This window comes from Ciconia boyciana, chromosome 3, assembly GCF_034638445.1.
Source record: "Ciconia boyciana chromosome 3, ASM3463844v1, whole genome shotgun sequence".
Classification (NCBI taxonomy): domain Eukaryota; kingdom Metazoa; phylum Chordata; class Aves; order Ciconiiformes; family Ciconiidae; genus Ciconia; species Ciconia boyciana.
Window position 1 is genome coordinate 82,432,951 of NC_132936.1, and position 21,088 is coordinate 82,454,038.

At 41.2% G+C, this 21,088-nt stretch overlaps 1 protein-coding gene across 2 annotated transcripts in view; it reads right to left on the bottom strand.

The window, feature by feature from the left end:
• Positions 1 to 17,590, bottom strand: part of GALNT2 (polypeptide N-acetylgalactosaminyltransferase 2) — a 104,924-nt gene extending 87,334 nt beyond the window's left edge. The window contains exons 1-2 of one of the 2 annotated variants that reach the window (XM_072856319.1): positions 17,374 to 17,590; positions 5,310 to 5,354 (exon numbers count right to left, since the gene is read on the bottom strand). In XM_072856319.1, the coding sequence (XP_072712420.1) occupies positions 5,310 to 5,354; positions 17,374 to 17,496 (168 nt within the window). In that variant the 5' untranslated portion in view covers positions 17,497 to 17,590. The remainder of the gene's footprint in view (positions 1 to 5,309; positions 5,355 to 17,373) is intronic. The other variant, XM_072856320.1, reaches the window with a different exon arrangement.
• Positions 17,591 to 21,088: the final 3,498 nt, after the last annotated feature.

The window sequence follows — 21,088 nt, forward strand, 5'->3', positions numbered from 1 at the left end:
GTGAAGCCACCTTTAAGTTAACCTTCATTCAAAATCTTTGATATAAATTCATACCTAAGTTCAGTTTGAAACATCAAATTGCCTGATGTAGTAAACTGAAGCTTTGCCATCCACCCTCCCACCACCAAACATACACTTTCTCACTCTGAAGAACTGCTTTTTTTTGTAAGATCATTATATTCTTCGGGCTCTGGTTACCATCAGCACAGCATTGTGTCATGCTTTCGCTCCAGCAGGAAAACCACCATGTTATTTTTCTTTGTTTCTGAACTTCCCCCTTTCACACTAATTTGAGGATTCTAAGCAAGAGGGGAAAAAAATTATTCTTGTTTTATGACAGTGTTTTACATTATTTCCTCCCCAAAGGGTACTGGTCTGCACTGGTGGCCAGAAAACGTCAACAAGCAAGAACTCTGTTTTCTTTTAAGTAAGTTCCTACATGTATGGCTTGCATCAGAAAAAGTGCTACTGTAAAATAGATAACCCAGTATAATCCTACTGGCAGCCAATTCTTTAAAGCCTAGAACAACAAAGTAGCATAACTTTGTATGAAAATACTCAGAAAAAATAATCTGTGAGGACAGATGGCTACTTATTTGCAGCAGTCAAGTATCAGCTGGAAGGGAGAAAACAGAAAAATCAGAGGGACAACACACAGTTAACAGATGCGAAGAAAGACAGTCAGCAGCACAGGAGAACCTACTCAGTGATCTTTGTAAAGTGAATCAAAGCTCCCTTCCTGTGGCGGATCTGACTATGCTCCTTGGTAGAGCAATGAACTAACCCTCTGAACATGGAATTGATTTTTAAGTATAATCTTGAAAATGAACATGAATTTTAACTTGTAAGTTTGGTAGCCTCTGTACTACTTCTATATAATGATTCGAAGAAAGCCTACTAAACCTTACTTGAATTTCAAGCATTGGCTACACACCAAGATTTTTTGTTATGACAACCGTATGCAGAAGATGCTGTTCAGGCTCTGCAGAAGAAAGACTTTGTTATAAAGAGCAACATGCTTCTTCAAGGACTCCCAGAAGCTACTTGGTCTCCCAAAGGTTACCACTTTCTATAACTCTCAAGGAGGAAAATAACTGTGCATATTAAGATTTCATTCCTATTAGTTAACACTACACAATGAGGAGAGCAAGAGGGGAGAAAAAAAAGAAAGGACTGTCAAATTTTTAATTAAGTATACTTATGCATTAATCATGACCATATGGTCATAGTATCATGCCAGTAACAGTGCATTTCCTCCTATAGACAAAAATAAAGTAGAAATTACCTGTCTACATGGATTTTACTCTACTTCATCAGCCCTTTATAGAGGAAATTATTACAATGTTCTTATCTCTGTAACATTTCAGGTCAACATTTCTCTGGTTTGAAAAACATGTTCAACTACAACTGTCTAGTAACTTGAGATCTAGAAAACAGGGTGTTGGTCTGCAGCCTTATGTAGAAAACTGAAGGCTCTGACACCCCTGTTGCTTCAAACTGTAGCACAGAGTAAATGGTGATGTGAAAGAGGGAATCACATTTTGCCATCCTCAAAAAGAAACAAGCTTCAACATATTTAAGTAGTCTTAAAGATTGTAAACAGTAGAATGGCAAAAATATCACAAGCAGATTAAATTAGCTTTTATTTGTAAGACATAATACTTTCCACTTGCACTCAGTGCAGACAGTTTATAAAGTAAAATAGCATGCTTACATCAAATGGTAAAAATATTTTGGAAAAATGGTGCTTGTTATTTCTTGTTGCAATAGTAGAAATCTCCATTCCAGTTTCTTTTACAGCAATGTGACAAGACAGTTTTTGTTTTAAGTAACAAAGGTGGATGGAGAGGGACGCTGAACATGCAACACATTCAGAATTAGTGCATCTCTAAGAAGGCAGCTGCAAAACAGAGCCTTGGCAAATGAACGTTGTTGTGAAATATACAGCTTCTCTCAATGAACAGCGCAAGCCTACCATTGAAGTAGAGTTTGAAAACCACATTGTAAAATAGCAAACGAGTTAAAATTTGTAGATACCCAACCACAGGAAAAAATTAAGTTGGCAATTTCACCTCCCTTTCATAATTGCAGACCTCCTCTCAAAACACCTTCTGATCAATTTTGAAATAAGCTGAAGTCATGCAACATTAAGATAGGCATTGACATTTCTAGTGTCAGTGCCACTTACTAGCAGGAGCAATGGCCCCAGAACAAAGGAAAACCAAAAACCAAGTTCAATGCCAACTGTTTTGTACTGCAGAGAGGCACTGAACATGGTGGGAGCCACGGGCATCCCATGCTTGCCAGAACCTAATTTGCTACCTGCTAAAAGTTACTGTGAATTCCCAAACAGCCATCAATAGAAAAAAGCAGCTTCATTTTAGCTTTCAGACATGTATTCTAGCTTTAAAGATAACCTTAACCCAGTATTTCAATGGTTGATGTCACAGTGATGATTACAGAGCAAACTGTCCCTTCTCAGAAGATTTTCAGTATGTTAGTTTTGCCACAGTTCGAGCTGTAACTTCGCTTGTGGGTTCTCCCACCCAGCTGAATCTTTCCAGTGATTTTTGAAGCATGGTTTGTGGCTATGCAAAACTCAGATTTTTATAGATTACTGTGACTTGAAAGTTTTTGTGAATTGTATCCACCAAAAGTGGGCACAATCCAAATCACCTGGCATCCTAGGATGAAGCACCATGACTGTCCTATGTTTTTTCTTAGTTTTGTACACCCCTACACCACATATTTAATTTCTCTCTATACACACCATACTTTATAGCTCCTAAAAAAAAGACACTGTAGTATCATGACAGATGTGGTTTCCGTTTCTAGCAGCCTCCTTCTCTGCTAATGCAAATCTGAAGGCAGCTGACACAGTCTACGAAAAAACCCAATTGTCATCATTAAAAGCCAAACATGACTGAAAAAGAAATAAATCAGTCAAGTTGTCAAGAAGCAACTGAATGATCAAGTAGAGGGATACAACAGTCCAAACAACAAAATACAAACATGAAGAGAACAGCTTTCCACTTATATTTGCTCCTAATGGGAAATAATTGTTTTTGTCTACAAGTAAACTCAGTAAAAACAGGTATACTGAAGAGCTCAGTCTAAAACTGCATTGTTATTCTTAGCACAGAGACTATTTATTGTTTTGTAAACCTCAAAGCTAAGTGAATTTAATAGGATAACTAAAATTATACATTATTGCCATTAGTACAAATGAACATCAACCAAAAAAACACCTGCAGCATGGTATTCTCCCCAGATTTCCTTCAGTTCAACTGGATTTGACTTTGACTTTCATGCAGAGATCAGGTAATACAGGCAGTGTTTTATACTGACAGTAAGATTAGTAAAACACACATTTGTTCTCTTAGGGCTTGTGATGATTTTCTGAGATAGAGAAAAGGGAAGTAAAAGGCTACGCTTCTTTAGCATACCTTTCTTCACTTTTTGACCTACAGCTTATCCTCATCCCATTTCTTCCTTTTCTGACACAGGATGCTTTGTTGGTGACTGATGAAAATTATGCACAACAGACACAATGCCTTTTAAAACAAAGTAGCAGCCTATATCATTACCTTTCCCTTTTCTGTTGCAGAACACAAGTAAAATGTGTGTTGGTGTGTGCCAGATACTATTAAAATTATTAGATTCTTGCAGCCCTTCTTCCTCCATGGAAACACTGGTTTTGGGCATCAGAAGAGGAAGCAGCCAGTTCCTAGTTTAAGTTACTGAAACAGAGACACTGAGCTCTTTTTTCATATTCTACCAGTACGCAATTATTTAATGCCTGAATCTAGGATCACAAGAGTTCCAGTTAATGGAAAATAATCAAGTGACCATCTAGCTTTCTCTTTATAAGGTCCTGGTTAGATAGCAGGTTTCCCAAGAAGTATTCACCATACATTCTTTATTCCATGGCAGGAACACTGTCTTGTCAGTATCAGTAGCTTTTCATACTTGCAGGGAAAAGAGAACATGCAGTTTATTTACGCAGTACTTTTTTTCAACTAAGATATAAAGAGTACAGCCTCTAGAGATTCAAATACAAACCCAAGAGCACAGCACAGAAACTGGGCAAATAGAACTAATACAACTTCTGCTGTACATCTTCAATCCTCAAAAGAGCAAGAGGGCAGTGTATGTTACAAGTCACCTCTATTATTGGAATGGGCATAAGAGCTAGAACTCCGTTTCCAGAAAAAACAGGCAGAATCAAGTTAACAGCTGAAAAACTACATGGTGCTACATGTGAGATAGATTATACTAGGATAAGTAAACATAAAAACTGTGATTACTAATATCATGGTAGGGACTAATTACTCCCACTATACAATGCTAAAAGGCATCTGCATTTTTACTAGACATGAGCCAGTAATTACCATTTTCTTCAACAGCAAACAAGAATACTCTTAGCTAAAAGTATTTAAGGGATTAATCTTAAAGTTAATGTGGACAAATTAAGATCACATACTTAGGCATGCTAGCACTCAAAGGAACAGTAAAAATACAGCCCATACCATGTTATCTACCTATTCAAACAGTACAATTGGAACAATTCCCATCTCAACAGTAGTTCTATCCATGCTAACATCACTGCATTAACTGGCAAGCACTGCTGTTTACTGTTTGTTTTCCTGGCAAAATCCAGAATTCAGAAAGGGAGGAAAGAGGAGAATCGACTGCTTGATCATTGAACTATGGACAAAAATAGCTTTCAGGCATGCTATAACCACTGTAGCTTCCAAAACCAGAAGGCAAGCCAGTACTAGCACTTCCTGTCATTTCATTGCTATTTTCTTCACTATTTGTATAATGGCAAAAGGCCATTCAAATACAGGGAAAAAAAATGACTACAAAATTATTGTCTTAAACTGATAAGCCTGAAAAAGAAGACTAAACCATGTCACAAGAAAGCAAACATGCTGACATCACAGCTGCTACAGCATACTGCCAGTAAGAGCATGAGAACAGTCTAAATGAAAACATCACGCAGTTGCCAGAACAGTTATATTGACATACTTCCAAAAAAACTCTCCCGTTGGAGACTCTTCTTCCTTCAGCTGACAAAAGAGCCAGCTAAACAAATTCAGAGCTAGAAAACTGATATCCTCAAGCACTAGCTGATCACAAAAAGCTAGAAAAAAATTCTTTTAAATTATTCCAATAAGATGCTTATGTGAAAGTACGTTTTCTAGACTGATCATTTAACACTCACTCTCTATCACCTCCCTCCAGGAAAAGGAGCACATTACTTTAACCTACAGAAAAAAGAAAGCAGACAAATGTTTTCAACTCACTTGAGAGTGCAGATCACAAGCTGTGCCACTGACATGTTCACACTTCTAGGCAAAAAGAAGAAAGTCAGACTTGTTCAAATATTGTATGAGAAACAGTAGCAAACAAAGCATCAGTATCTACATAGAAGCCACTGTCCTTAGGTTTAAAAAAAAAAACAACCCAAAACAAAAGCAAAAAATCACACACACGCTTTGCCAAAACCAGTTTTACATCTATCCTGACTTGTATAATAAAATAGAATCTCTACCGAAAAACCTGCCTTACCTAAGAAATTATGTTTAAAAAAAATCTACCATGTGCCACAATGTTCTGACAAAGTATTATGACAGTACAAGAGGAAAGTGAAAGTCATATAGCTAAGGAGAATTAGGGATAAACTCAAAAGAAGACGGTATATAACACTCAAACAGAAAAGCAGTAATAATTGAAGCAATCTGCAGACACTTATTAGTTGTTTTGCATACATAAACAAGCGCTTAGAGTCTTGAAGAATTGCCATAATTTCAGTGCTTCTATGGATTATTTTAATAGAAACTGCCATCTTAAGTACAGGGTTTCTCCTTAAGTTCTACTAGTCACGTTTAAAAAAAAAAAAGGAAGATAACTTGGAAGACTATCAAGGACCTACACCCACTAACATCCAACACCTTGCTTATTCATCATTATGAACTGGCTTTCATCACAAACTGGATACTAAAACCGATTTTTCTTAACATAGTTTTAGAAGTATTCACAAGATTTTGCCATATCACTCACACAGCAGTTCCCTTAAAAAAACCCAAACATCTTCAGAGAAATTTACAATTGAAAAGCAATCAGTTGAGGCATTGTAAAGTATTCAAAAAGGAAGTAACATCCAAACTACTCCTATATACCCTCAGACTCACCAAAAAACATCCCTAAACTGCCTTTTTTGTTTTTAAATACACCTTTTGGAACACCAAGGACATTTCTGTAAGTTTAAAAAAAAAAATTCATTACAGGATATATAACATTCAGTGAGTAGAAGAAAGTTTTTACATCAGTTTTCTTGTGTACTTATCCAGATCTGTCACTGGCAACTTTTCTCAGTAACTGGGATAACAACATCGTGAGATGACAGCCACAATCACAGTTAATCTGAACAAACACCATGATACTTCCAAACTGTTGCCTGCATCTGAGCTGTAGCTGCTCTTGGAAATAAAGATTAGAATACCACAATTCTAAACAAAACTGAACATGCATGAACTGGAGATTTCAGAAGTGGTCAGCATCAACCACACTAAGATTAGACACTAGATGTGGTTCACTGCATAGTCTGACTACCATATCAGATCCAGACCCTTCTAGTAAGCTTAGCAGCACAAGGTCCCATCACACTTCAGTGCTGAAGACTGAAAAGCTTGAGCTATCTTTTCCATATGATGTATAACTTGGGACATTATAATTTCTTAAAGTCCATTCAATTACCGAGTTTTAATCCATAAAAGCCAATTATCTAATATAGCTTGTCGAGATACACATAGACAAAAAGGTTTGGTTTTGAGCAAAAGGCCACATCAAGAGATGACCACATGAGAATTTCTACTGTAAGACCACAGCTAACATTCACACACAGATATCTAAATCCTACAAGAAAGAAGCCCTTTTCTATGGTGTAGAAATAACCTGTTAAGACCATTCAAAAAACTACTTTGGTATATCACTAAATAAAGACACAATCATGGCCAAATTTGAAACGTTTGCAACCATTAAGGAATAATAATGGCAAATTAAAAAAAAACCCCAACTTTAAAAAGTCACACTCCAAGACATCCATGTGTATAAAACCAGTTTTTGCCTAAGTTTCTGGCTCTTGGGATTGCAAGCACACATGAGAGAGAACATTAAATGATTGCAGACTGATTTTATCATTTTGATTTTCTAGCTATTGTTCCAAGGATACAAGAAGTATTTTCTTCTAGAACACCACTATGATTTGCATTAGTCATCTCAGTAGGTAACTGAAATGGATTTTTAAGCAAATAGCTTTTTCTGTGTATAAAGCCAGATACTTTAGGTCTAAGCTAAAGTGAACACCAAGATCAATCTCTTGCTTATTTTTGCTAGAGAATATTCAGAAAGTATTGGGAATAAGTGAACAATTGCACCTTAAGGAGGCATGCTGCATCCTTACCAAGTCTCTCACAAACCTGACAGTCACTGTGGACAAGTCCTTCAAAATTTTTTTCTCCCTGATCAGTATAGGTTTTGTCCTAATGTATTTCTAACTCTTGTGATACCTCAGTGGTGGTATCGACAATCTTCCACTTAGTTCAGTCTTCTCACTAAGAATCTACCAGGCTAAACACTTGCACTTATGTTTCTATAAAGAAAAAAGAAAAAAGTTTCCTCAAAAAATATTCAAGCACACTTTTTGCTGTACAAAGAGGCCAAGTCTCTCCCCGTCACTTAACACATTTCCTTAATTAAAACTTTAAAAAGTATTCACTAACATAGCGTATATGGGTAATAACTATTCCACATGGTAGAACAGTCAGTTCACCATTTGTTGAGGCTAAATGACATAGCACATCTTCATGTCAGTGCCTGTTGGCAAAGCAACACATTGTGTTGTGAGAGCACAAATCAGAGGACTGAAGAACACTCCCTATTGGCTCTAAATAGATAATGCAGGAGAAAATGAACAAGCTTGCTGTTGATGGATGGTCTGCTATGGTAACCGGGAGGACTGGTGCATTCCACTGTAGCAGGAGACATGCCACCACCCATAACAAGAACTTATTACACTGTCTGGACAACATATGCAAACCTAATTTCGCAAAACGCTATAGCAGATATATACTGTAATTCAATTGCCCCCACATTTTTGGTAGGTCTGCCTATCAGAGTAGTGGTTTTGTGATAGGGATGCTTCCCAATGGTTAACAATGGCCTGTAAGTATATAGGCTGGTCCACCATTAGTCGGTAGCAGTTTGCTACCAAATGAAGTAATTTATGAGAAGGAAATTTTCCTTTTCCTTACCAAGGTCTTAAAAGAACTTAAGTGTACTTGAGTGAACAGACTTTTCCATTTCACTTAAGAGAAGCAAGAAGAAGAAAAGCCAAGAAGTCTAAAAACCTTAATATTTCATCTCACTAAAGCATATATCCATATATACACTCATATATTTATTGACCATCCTTCAACCAACAGGACAGTTAGAGCAAATTTATTTTAGTAACCAAAACTAATTTCAGCTGTGCTGATTATTTCCAGGGTGGCTAAACATTTGGAACTTCATACAAGGAGAAAACATTTTATCTTCATCAAGTCATTGCTCTCTGAGAATTCGTACACAATAGCATTAGCTCGGTGCCAATTCTTCATATAATCTTTCCTTGGCTAAAGTCTTTTTGTTTCAAGCAGATCTATTACTCAGTACAGCCTATTGCACTTTGCTAATGCCTGAACTCAGCAGAATCTCTAGTTATTCTCTGCTTTCCTTAAAAAAGCACCCAGGTTTTATGACAATTTTACAACTTCAGAAAAGTTATTTAACAACTGAACCTGCAACCTTTTCAATAGGCTCTTTTTTTCCATAAGAGACCATAGTTATAAAGACAACAAATCCAAATTATTGCCTTTGATGTGCACTACATAGCAGTTTTGGGGGATATATGGAGTGCTCTAAAATTCAGCCTTTCTGTTCTTTTACTATCTCATTCCTTTCCTGTTTGAATTTCATAAGCAGAGCTCAAAACTAACATCTGCCTGGATACTCCCTTTACACAGATGTGCTCTGTCAGGTGGTGGAGCTATTTGAACTAGTGTAATTTAAATTGTTTAAATGACAATAAAGGTATCCTGGGCAATTAACAAAACCAGTGTATAATAATGGGATAGTGGGGAAAATAAACACTTCAGACAGATGAGAAGGCAACTGGGAAAAAAAAAAGTCTTGATAGTAATTTGCACAGGCTACATTGGAAAGCTATCATATGAACAAGTTACTTTGTTTTCTCAGAAGAAAAACAATTTTAACATGCAAGTTGATACACACCAAGAAAACAAACAAACAAAAAAGGCCTACCTGAAAACCACAATGGAATTTTAAAATACGCTATATTCCAACAGGGGATGTATCAGTCACAGTTTACAGAAAGAAAACAGATGCTGATTTTTTCCACTTTATTCATGATTAACAACTGCCACAGGACACAATAAATAGTCCAGGACTGCTCCATTGATGGTAAGATTACTTGGCAAATGAACACTTAGAGAACGACAGGTAAGCATGTACTTGGTATGCATCAGTAACATACAGGTTTCATAAAACACAACATTTAAATATCTTCACTTCCACTTAGCGGAAGAGGTCTACCATATGAAGCTTTCTGTGACAGAACCTTACAGACCCAGAGGGAACATGAAATGGTTCAGTTTCTAGCGTTATCTAGGCTATCTTATGCTACGCCTTTAAATTCCCAAACAAATAAAACATTTTGATGTGGACATTTACCTTTTTTTTTCCTCATTCTTCCCTCCTCTATCCATCCCTTATTCCTTTGAAAGCTTACATGAAAGGGAAAAGCAAAAGAGAAGATGAGCACCTACTAATTTCAAAACAAACAGCATGAAAGTATGCACCCAGGTTTTAAAATTTATATAGCTTAAGATACCACCACTTTGCATTACATGATGGCAATAAAACAACCTGCTTAGCGTTTCCTTCTGTAATGCCCACGCTGATTCTGTTTCCACACTATCCCGATATATTCGGGCAATGACATTCAGCCCCATATTCCTGCAAAAAAAAAATGCAAGTGTCTCACTGCTTCCTGCAGATTCATTATTAGAATTCAAATGTATTGCCAACACATGGCATTGCCAACATACTAGCAATAAACAGCTTCTCCACTAAGTCCTAATAACAATCACATTTACTAACAAGTTATCAATGGCCAGGGAGTTGAAAAACTGTTTGTACAACACCTGGCTATACATTCATTTGTACCGCTACAGCTAAACTACTGTCAAGAGTAGGTTAAGTAAAGATTTAAGTGGACCAAATCAACTTAAACAAAAATACAAGGTTTATATTTATCATTTCCATTGACTTCATTTGAGCAGCTTACATTCTTCACCCGAGTCTCACAGGATCAACTGTCCTAATGTTTTCCTTTCAAACAGATTTAACTTAACCAAAAGTACTATATATTAAATTATTTATAAATTATATGTAGTTACCAAAAAGTCAACCAAAAACATTTTCTAGGCTGTCTGCTGGAAGTATTATTTTTAAATAGTTTCTAGGCATGTAACGAGGGTTACTCTCTTGTGACACCCAGTACCAATATAAAGGTCTCTCTTCTATTTGGTAGTAGAGTATCATTGTGAACGGCTTTCTAGCAGACAATACCACATCTCTCATCTGACCTACCATCATCTTAACAAAACAGTATCGGTTATACACAAGCACTTGGATACCACATAATATTATACACCGAAGAGAAGAGGACCAAAAGAACAGACAAGACAAAAGAACAAAAAAATAATCAGGATTTGTAAGGAAAAAATGTGGAATTATCATGTAATTTTGAAGACAGAGATTGAGGTTCTCTAACATATGTTTAAATGGTTTATATTTTGTTTTTCTAGGTTGGTCTAAAGACCGAGTGATGACAATTCCATTTTGGTAATCACCACTGAGATGGATCTTTAATATTTTTACTTCGTATGAAGTAATATTGTGCCTTTTCTACATTATAAAAAAGTGCTATTATATCATTTCTCATGTTGTATTTTTTGAAGGATCTAGAACACATGAAAAGAATGACTGGCATTTATTTGCAATACATCTCAAAACACAAGACAGAACAGGTAAGGTACATGGCACACTTCATTAGTGCACTAAATTTTTAAACTATATCTGTCAAAGGACATCACTACAACTTCTAAACTTTATACCCGGAGATCACAGTAAGCAGCAAAGCACAGCAGCAACAGAATAACATGGAGAAGCACAGCAAACTACTACAATACCCACATGAAAGGGAAAAGCTAGGGGAAAAGCTGGTTAACTACGCTGTTTCATATGAAGCTACTGAAGAAGTCATTCTTGTTTCCCCAACCCCTTCTGCCATCACTACAGCCCTGGTCTACTTCTCCATTTATGAAACAAAACAGCTATCAGTAATCCAAGAGTGATAGCATCTGTACCAAAGCCAGAGTCATCAGTTTCTAACCTGGCAGGTTGCGGGGGACAACACAACAGTCCTCTAGCTAAGAATTAATTTCTCACTACCCCTCCATATCAACAGGAAAAAACCCTCACTGAAGCATTTCAAATAGCAGGGGAGAAAAAGGGAAGAGCCCAATACGGCCACAGACCTAAACAGACTGCACAAAATCTGCATTTGACTGTCTTGTCATTGCAATGTTAAATTTTATGAAGTAATCCACAAAAATAAGTGACTGAATTGCCAAGACAGTCATTTTGTCAAGTGACATATGTTAGATTAAGAAAACATACATGTACGACAAACTTCAGAGACTCATTTTTACATTCTAGTGAGAGAAGGACAGCTTTATTATTGAAGTGCCTGGGCATTTAATTTCTTTCCCATTTGTTATCGAATTGTATAGAAGAAAAACATCTATTAGCAGAAACTGTTACCTGTTATACAGGGGAACATCCTTTTCTATCTCCTTGCACATTCTGGGAAGTGAATGCCACAGAATGGACACACGATAATTTGACTTTTTTAACCTTTGATATCTTCACTTGTCTAATGATCAAGATATCAGAAATCACATCCAATGTCACATTATACAAGGGACTGAAGTTACATTTAAAAATGATGCAGCAAACTAAACTTAGTATTTAGCAATTAAAACAGGCAATGCCTTCCTCAGATGAAAGCAAACAGAATTGGAGAGCTTACTTTTAACCTTCTTCCAAAAAGAAACTACTGCCTTCATGCACCTTGAGAGAAACAGTCAAAATAAGTTACACTCCGCAGTTTCATTCTCTGACAAAAACAGGTTAATGCACCTAAAGTTAACACATTTCCTTTTTCCTCCTACTGAAACCTTCAAAAAGAAACTTAGGTACACTAAATCTGTAGTATATGTAGCGCTCTTGCTCTCCTATGTACGTCATTATGCAAAATGGCAGTAACAGCCTCATTTAACAGTAACTGAAATAGTTCAGGGGTTCCAAAAAAAGGCAAAAAGAAAGAGGAAAAGAAACCTTTGCGTATGCTGAAAGGAGTTATTCTAAAGTTTTATCCTTGTAGAACAAGAACTTACAAAGCTTGTTTCTTTTTTCCCTGCTTTCCCCAAAGCGATCAAGTTACTTTTAATCAGTCACATACTCAAGGCAAACCATCACCTTTTACCTTTGGATTTATTTCATCTCAGCTAGCTCCATGGTACAGACACCTATCAAAAGCCTGTTCCAAAATTTTAAAAACAAAAACAAACAAACCCACACATGAAACAACAACCAAAACCAGAATATGGAAAGGAAAAATAGCACTATGTACAGGGCAATAACCAGTTCCACAGGAGAAGCCTGCCTCCTTGTGGCTCAACTAACCATAAATTAGATTTCTCCAATTTGTTCCATTACACCCAGTAAATCTGGTGAGCCAAGAGAGCAACAAGCTTCTAGCTGAAGGTGTTTTGGGGGTTTGGTTTTGTTGGGGTTTGGTTTGGTTGGTTTTTTTTTTTTTTTTTTTGGGGGGGGGGGGGGGCATGGAGTTTATGAAAAAAAGTTGTTTCTAATTTTAAGAAGCACTGGCAAAAGTTATCCATCTCTCATTACTGAAAGACTGCTTTTAGCCTTCTCCTCTAGATAGCAAAGACCGGGCAGGAGGGGACAGAGGTCCAACTTAAAAACAACTGACATTCTTTACATGGCAACAAAAGCAAAAGCTTGTCAGCACTCTGGCACCTAAATCCAGAAGGCTCCCAACCTTGGCTCAGCTGTGGCTTAACCTAGCAGGCCTCTCTTGATGCCTTAGCTTTGAACAGTAAATCCCCTTTCTGCCTACAGGTCTCCTTCAGGGTACGCCTAGGAGGATTTCACTCTTGGCAGCAGCGGTGAAGCATTTGGTGCTTTCAACAAGATGCAGCCATTCCTCTGTCCTGCCTGAAGGGCTCAATTACTCTTCTAGGCATTAAGAAAGTAGCCCCGTGTAAGTTCTTCAGAAAACAGCTGGAGTTTTTGGCTGGGTTTCGGGGGGGGGGGGGTGGGGGTGTGTTTGGTTTGGTTTTTTTTCCAATCCAGTCACTCTATTGTGCAAGAGCTTAGTGGTTAAAGAACTCAAAACCTATGTGACAAACACAAATTCAAATTCACACCAGCCTTAGGAGGGGATCACGTCATCAGGATGACTTTGGCTTGAGAGAATATGAGTAGCTTTCTAACCATCTTGCAGAAACTGCTCCATTTTGTGCAGATCAGACAGAACATGAACAGCTTTTGCTATGGGTTAGGAAAGTCATCCATGAAAAGAAGGGAAGTTCCAGTCTCCACTCCAAAGACTTTTTAATATAAAACATGTTAAGTGAACACAAAAGTAGCCCACATTTTTCTCAGTCTCACAACTGTTGGGCTTGCAACTTACTTTCTTCTGTGTCACAGCCTCTGTTTTAGGAACTCTTTCTCTAACCTTTAAACAAGTGAATCAGACTCACTCTTTCCAATCTACAACCCAGTAACCTGGCTGGAAAAGGAGTGAACTGAACCCATGGCGCTCTCATGCTTACAATCCTTTTAACTGGAGATTCACTGGAGGGGAGAAGGAGAAAAAAAAACAACACCAAAACATTTCTGCCCACTCCAAGCACACTTTGAATGAAAGGCTTTGACTTTTTTTTTTTCTTGAGAAGAAAAGGGTAAAGCAAAAGGTTGTCACACCCTAAATTCCAGACATGGAAGACATCATTTCTTTCTACCACAGTTTTTATGCCTAGGTCCAGAATGAGAAGCATTGCACCTTCCTATGTTTTTTTGTTGCTATTGTTTACACATTTACTAATAAGACAGCTTCTGCCTTGTGTGCTTTAGATTCTTGCATGCCTGCTCAGCTCCTATCAGGCCAGAGTGCTGCACGCAGGGCTGTGGATTCCACCACTGTTGCCAGGGGCCAAAAACTTAGGCAAGGCTGTACCGTACACTGCAACATCCAAATAGCTTCCTAGATCTCATTAGAAAGGCTGTAAATGGAGAACCAAAATAAGTAGAAGGTTACATTAACTCTGACACTACTCTAATAAGAAAAGCAAAGAGAATAAAAGAAAACAGTCACTCTTCTCTTACTCAGGTGCAAACACCTTCAACTCTACTGAAGGGAAAGAGAATTGGTGGTGTTCATCACATCATGGGACTGGCTGCCTTATCAAACAAGTCCAGTATGTCTGGATAACACACTAGGTCTGTGTATGGAAAAAACCATTCTGTTTGTATAACCAAATCTGTAATTAACATGCAAATTACTTACACAAATGAAGAACTATCCCCTCACGGCTTTTGTAATTTTATAGACTGAACACGGCAAAGACTTCAATTTATTAAAAGTGATGTTCTTCTGCAAGCAACTCTGTTTCCATTATATTGAAATAGTGGGCAAGTAATAAGGGCTACAAGAAGTCATACACACCAAGAAATTTACTACAGCAGGGTTTCTGTTTGTAAGTTTAAGACAGTTTGTGTTTTTGCTTTATACCAGGGTCTGACACTAAGTTAATAAGCCTTTTATTGAGATTCAAAAGCTATTACATTACACACATCTTCCTCTACTTACATTTGCTAACCTATGCTGAGGCCCAGGATTAAATTTTACGCTTCGCTGACAGAAAATAGAATCCTAAATCACCAATCCACACATAATTGTTAATTTCCCCACTTGTTTCTTGTGGTCACAGTACCTACTGTCTTCCTTAACATGGCCTTACTTTAAACTTTCACATTTTTAAACCTAGCACTGAGCTTCAGCTCAGGCCTATGAAATGTCTCATTTTCTTTACATTATCTTTACTAAACTCTCCCAATTACCCAGACCAGTTAAGGTTTACTAAATTTTGCGTAGAGTGATAACAAATTCTACTACCAAAGCAAGTATCAGGATCATAGATCTCTTAAAACCATAATAAAAAGTCCTACTAATGTCAATAATAAACAGCAGCAGGTTCTAGCAGATTAAGTACCAGACTCATACTCAGAAAAACTGGTTTATTTTCTATTTTATTCTCACCTAGCCTTCTAGGTGACCTTGGGCAAATCACTATCCCTACATCGCAGTTTCCCCAGCAGTAAAAATGAATTGAACAGAGTTGTAAATCTGGAAACTCCAAATGAAACACACCATAAGAGTTAAAAATATATTTCCCTATCTGCAGATATATTTGCCTTGATAGCTTTTCTTTATCACATTATACATCAGCAGCAGCATAAGATTGCTTTTACTTTCTAAATACACTCTGGTGGTTCTTCAAGAAAGGCTTTAGGCTACTGCCTTACTTTTTAATCACATGCTTGATCTATTTCTGCTACTGTATCTACTTTGAAGGACCAAGAGCTTGTATTTAGCAATACACACTTAACACTTGTTTTAACATATTATGTCAAAAGTTGCTGTTGAACACATTCCTAAGCTACAGGGAGAAAATAAAACAGGACACATCAGAACAGAGAGCCAATTATCAATGAGCAGCGACTCATTCTCTAGACCCTTGCTCACGTAAGTAATCTTTTAAGTAATCATGCAAGTATTTGCTTCCATGATGTGCCACGGGAACCAGTCATCAGCAGATTTTTACCAGGAATACATGCATTGATGAACTGAACTGCATCAAAGCAACATAAAAATATTCCTCTTCTCATACACTGCTAGACTTAAACACTACTTTTCATTTAACAGGAGAATGCCATTTATTAGCAAATAACACTGCTTAACTGCAGTGCACATCGCTCACTTGCCCTCTTCTCATTTCTGGGTTTGTTTGGGTTTTTTTGAATTATGAGATGTTTTTTCACCTTTCCTATTCCAAAATACAAGGCTTAAACAACAGGTTCTAAAAGCTCTTGGCTTTGCTAGTCTTTGGGGGAAAAAAGCCGACAAAACAAAAAAAGGACTTATTCATAATTAATTTTTCTCAACAGAGTTAGTGGATAAAGTTGCCACTTCCCACATCATGCCACAAAAACCTGTTTTCATTGACATAAACGCGAACTATGACGTACTTAACTTCCAGCTATTTTCCTGATCAATTAATTACTCCAACACATTGAAAAATTTCCTTCATAAATTGATGGACAGAATAATGAAAAATTACTCCTGTACTGTCAATAGATAACTTCTTGAACATTAGTAATTGAGCCGTTAAAAGAAAGGAAGGGAGAGACCTTCCACACCACAGACCCAAAATGTGACAAATCCAGCTATTTCCTGAAATATTGCAAAACCGATCGGAAAACGGCATCTTTTAGGCGTAGCGCTAAGGAGAAAGGAAACCGCTGTGCATCCAAGAGCGAAAAGAAAGGGGAAACGCATTTGCAGCTCGGATCCTCGCGTATTCTCTAGGTGGGAAGGCGAGCCCAAACGACTCCGGTGCCGGCGGGGGAAGGAAGGAAGAGGCAGACGTTATCTGCCGGGAGGGGAGCGGAGCCGAGGCGGGGCCCCCCCAGCCCCGGAGCGCAGCCCCGGCCCCCCCCGCCGCCCGCCCCGCTCTCCCCTCCCACACCAACTTCCCCCGGCCCGGGACGTGGCCGGCAGCAGTTGGATAGGGAGCGACGTGACGAGGCTGAAACCGGTCTGAAGTCCACAAAGAAGCCATCTGCCTCCGGGAAACGGGCTGGAGAAGGGCGGGCGGGGGAGAAGGAGAAGCCCGGGGGAGTTTCACCCCGCCTGAAAGCGGGCACCCGCCGCCCCGCCAGGGCTCGTGAGGAGATCCCCCCGCCGCCCCTGCCCCCGCCCCGAGGACCGGGCAGCGCCGCCCCCAGCCCGGCCCGAGCCGCCCCGCCGCCGGGGCACAGAGCGGGCGCACCTTCCCCGCCCGCCCCGCGCAGGGCTCCGGGCTGGGCTCTCACCTTCCTGCCGCCACCGCCGCCGCCGCCGGCCAGCGCGGCGCTGCCGCCCGAGTACATGTAGTAGGCGATGCCCAGCACCCAGAGGAAGGCGAAGCAGAGCAGCAGCCGAGACCTGCGCCGCATCCTCCCTCCCGCGCCGCCGCCAGGCCACCAGGAAACGGCCAGCAGCAGCCACCGCCTCCGCTCCTGCTGCCGCCGCCGCCGCCGCGCAGGGTCAGGGGGCAGAGGGCGAACGCCCGCCCCCCGACCAATCCCGCGCCGCTCGGCCCCGCGGGGGGCGGGGCGGGGCGGGGCGGGACTACCGGCGTCGCCATGGTTGCAGCACGCCGGGCCGCGGGCCGGGCCGCTGCCTCTTCCCTCACGGGCCGGGGGCTGCGCGACCCCCGCGGCGGCAGGGCGCGCACCGGCACGGCCCGACCCCGCCCGCCCCTCCCTCCCGCGGCCGGGCCCTCCGGCCCCTCCCTGCCGGCGGCCGCCGGGCTCCCCAGCGGCTGCCTGAGGGGCGCGCGCTGCCGCCGCCCCGTGAGGCGGGAGCCGCGCGCTGCGCCTCGCGGCCAACGGCCGGGCGGCGGGGAGCAACCGCTTCCCCTCCCTGAGGCGGCGGGGCCGCCCCCGCGGCTGCGGCTTCCCCGGGCGGGCGGGGAGAGCAGCCGGCCCGCGCCCGGAGCGGCGGCCGGCGGGTGCCGTGGCGCGGCGTGGCTTCGGAGCCGCGCTGGGGGCCGCCCCGCGGGCGCGGTGCGCTCCGGGCCCCGGCCCGCCGCCTCCCACCCCCGCCTGCCGCGGGCCGAAGGCGGCCAAGTGTCTGTGTCCGTGCTCCGTGGAGCGGCCTGCGGGCTCCTTGCGGAGCTGGGGCGTGGGCAGCGCCGGGAGCGGGACCTCTGGCGTGGGGGGTGATCCCGGCTCGCAGGGTTTGCTAGTGGGCGCACTCCCGTTCAGTGCAGTCTCCGAGCACCGTAGTACACCAGTGAGGTGTTGATCACTCCTCTTTTGGGTTGTCTCACTCCCACCCATACTGGCTGATTATATAGAGACCTCCAGGTCCACAGAAACTGCAGGCTGGCCACCACAAGTCGTGTCTCTGTCTCTCTCCCTGCTGTTCCCGCTGAACAGCAGGGAATGGAGAACATGCTTTGTTCTCTGTTCTGTCGTAAAGGTGTTGTCCTCGAAGTCGCTTGAGGCACGTAGTGAGGCTGGTCTTCATTAAACTTCAAAGGTGAGAAAGCAAAGTCCTGTTGGATGACACCCAGTGTCCTCTGCGTGACAGGTATCTGCATCTTATTTGATAAGTCTCAGCCTTTCTCACGTTATTCAAGAGATTCTTCCGTGGCCTTATGGGAGACGTCAAGGTCCTGGCAACCCCGCCATACCACTGAGGTTGCGCAGCTGCTCCCCTTGCACCTCTGGGGTCGCTGCATTACTCAGGTAGTGATGCCCACTCTAGAAGCGTGGTCACCCCTATGCAGGGCTAAAGGGACCTCCGGGGGACTCTGCCTGGGTATTCCCAGGAGGTTGACCCAAGTGGGGCTCTGCTCTTAGAGGCTGGTCTGTTCATATGGGGTCATTGCCGGGTAAAATTACCTTTCTTCCTGCTTAGCCAGTTCCACCCATAAACACCTCAGGACAGATGCTACACTGCTGCTAGCTCTCACTGTGGTTCACTGACTTGTGTGTGCACAGCTCATGCTGCTATTTTTCCACGCCACTGAGTTTCCTGTTGTTCGGCATTTGCTGCTATCTCATCCCACTGTGAGACATCAAGAAATGAGAACACAAAACTAAGAAGGAAAGAGACACATTCCCTAACAATTAATAAGCACCTCTATTTCAGAGCCACGGTATCCACTCAAGGCAGGACATTCCTGGTTTTTAAAGGTTTTTCTCTCTCATCTCACCTCTTTTTTTCAATAGGCTGTTTAACTGCTGCCCATTCTGACTGTACTGCACATTTCTGTCCTCCTCCTGTCTATACCGATGTCAGACCTCTGCCAGTTCAGACGCACCAGTGGCTACAGAGCCTCTGCAGAGGACTGCTCACCAAGCTGTGCCAGGATGTGGCAGGGATCTGGCAGAAATTCTGTTGCATGAGCAGGAAAAGATCCAGCAGCCAAAAAAAATGGCATCAAAAGCTCACCTGCTCACCGGTACAGTCACTCCACTGACAGTCTCGTCAGGGAGGTGATTTGTGTCAGTGTTGGCACTGCCTGGGCAGAAGTTGTCAGGCATGCAAAGATTTCAGTGACCAACTGCATGCCTTCTCACCTGCCAGAGCCCTGACAGAGAGACAGGATGGGTGAAAAGACAAAGGAAGAAATCCCAAATAAGTATTCGTTCAGGGAGCATAAAATAAAGAGATCTCTTTCTTCAGAGCAAATGACTCTTTCAATAAACTCGGCATTACAATTCTTGGTTTTGGAGGGTGTTGGAGAGACACACACAATTTGTGCAAAATACAAGTTTTGGAATGAAATAACTGGCATCTATTGAAGTGAGGTACAATGGAGAGCATGGGCTGCCAGGAGACACGCAGATGTTCTGGATGAGAAATTTTGATTTATCCAAAGTGTGTTTGATGCAAGTGAGACCAGTTCCTGCAAAAGCACTGATTGTGCCTGCGTCTAAAAAGACACACGCACACCGCCCCAAAGGCTACATTTTAATTAGCAAGATTTTCTATATGATTCAGAGCAGTTTCAGCAGCCCAAGATTGTGAGCATGCTGATAAACTCGTGCCACTTAAGCTCTGCCATCAGCTAGAAGTGAGATGAAGAAGCAGCTTCCCTGCCGCTGGGGGGTTCCTCCACCGGGCCGATTTGCTGAGGGAGAGGGTGCTGTGCATGACATGCTTCCCCACAGAAAACGTCATATACTTACATGTGTAAAGTCCCCAATTCTGGAGCCATAATCCCATCTAACCTTACAAAATCTGCAGGCCACTTACTCTTTAAACACCTTGCAAAGCCTACAGAATCTTTTCTTGCCCTTTTCATAGTCTAAAAGATCTTGAGACGGTCTTCAAAGGTCGCCCTGAAGCCCCAAGTATTTTCACTGATTTTAGCAATGTGCTTAGATAGATTTTTCCCTTTCCAGCAAAATTAGCCAGCCATGCATGTACAGAAAATCCTTCTGTAGCTGCACACTTCACAAGCTTACCAAAATAATCCACTGCACATGCTCAGTTGCAGTTTTCAAAGGTTTATAACTCAGCCAAATCAAAACTAATTTCTTCTCGAACAAGCAAATACATGTCTACTTCAAGGTAGGCTACTTCCATGTCAGAGTTCATTTTTCAGCCTTCTGCTGATAAAGTTATTGAAATGCTCAAAAAAGGCTGCAAGAACCTATTTAGCTTGAGAAACAAGCTTTCTTTTCACTCTCCTGATATTCTGAACTGGCTGAACCAGTTTTGTTCAAATCTTTCCAAAATATTCACATTTGGACAAGGTCCCAATCTGGCAGATTTCTTCCTGAATCATTTATATTTCAGAGACCACAGAAAACAGAGAGGTTTAGAATGGAAAATGTTACATTGCTTTAACTCCAGGAAAAGCTGCCTGTTCTATTACAACGCATTCGCATGCACATACCTCTTTGCCTCAAAACGCCTAACATGTTTAGTCAGCAAAGCGAAAGTGAAAAAAAAGCACTTAGTTTAAAGCAAAGAATTCAAGAAAAATGTAAGATATTTTACAATTATTTTTCCAGTGCATTTCAAAGA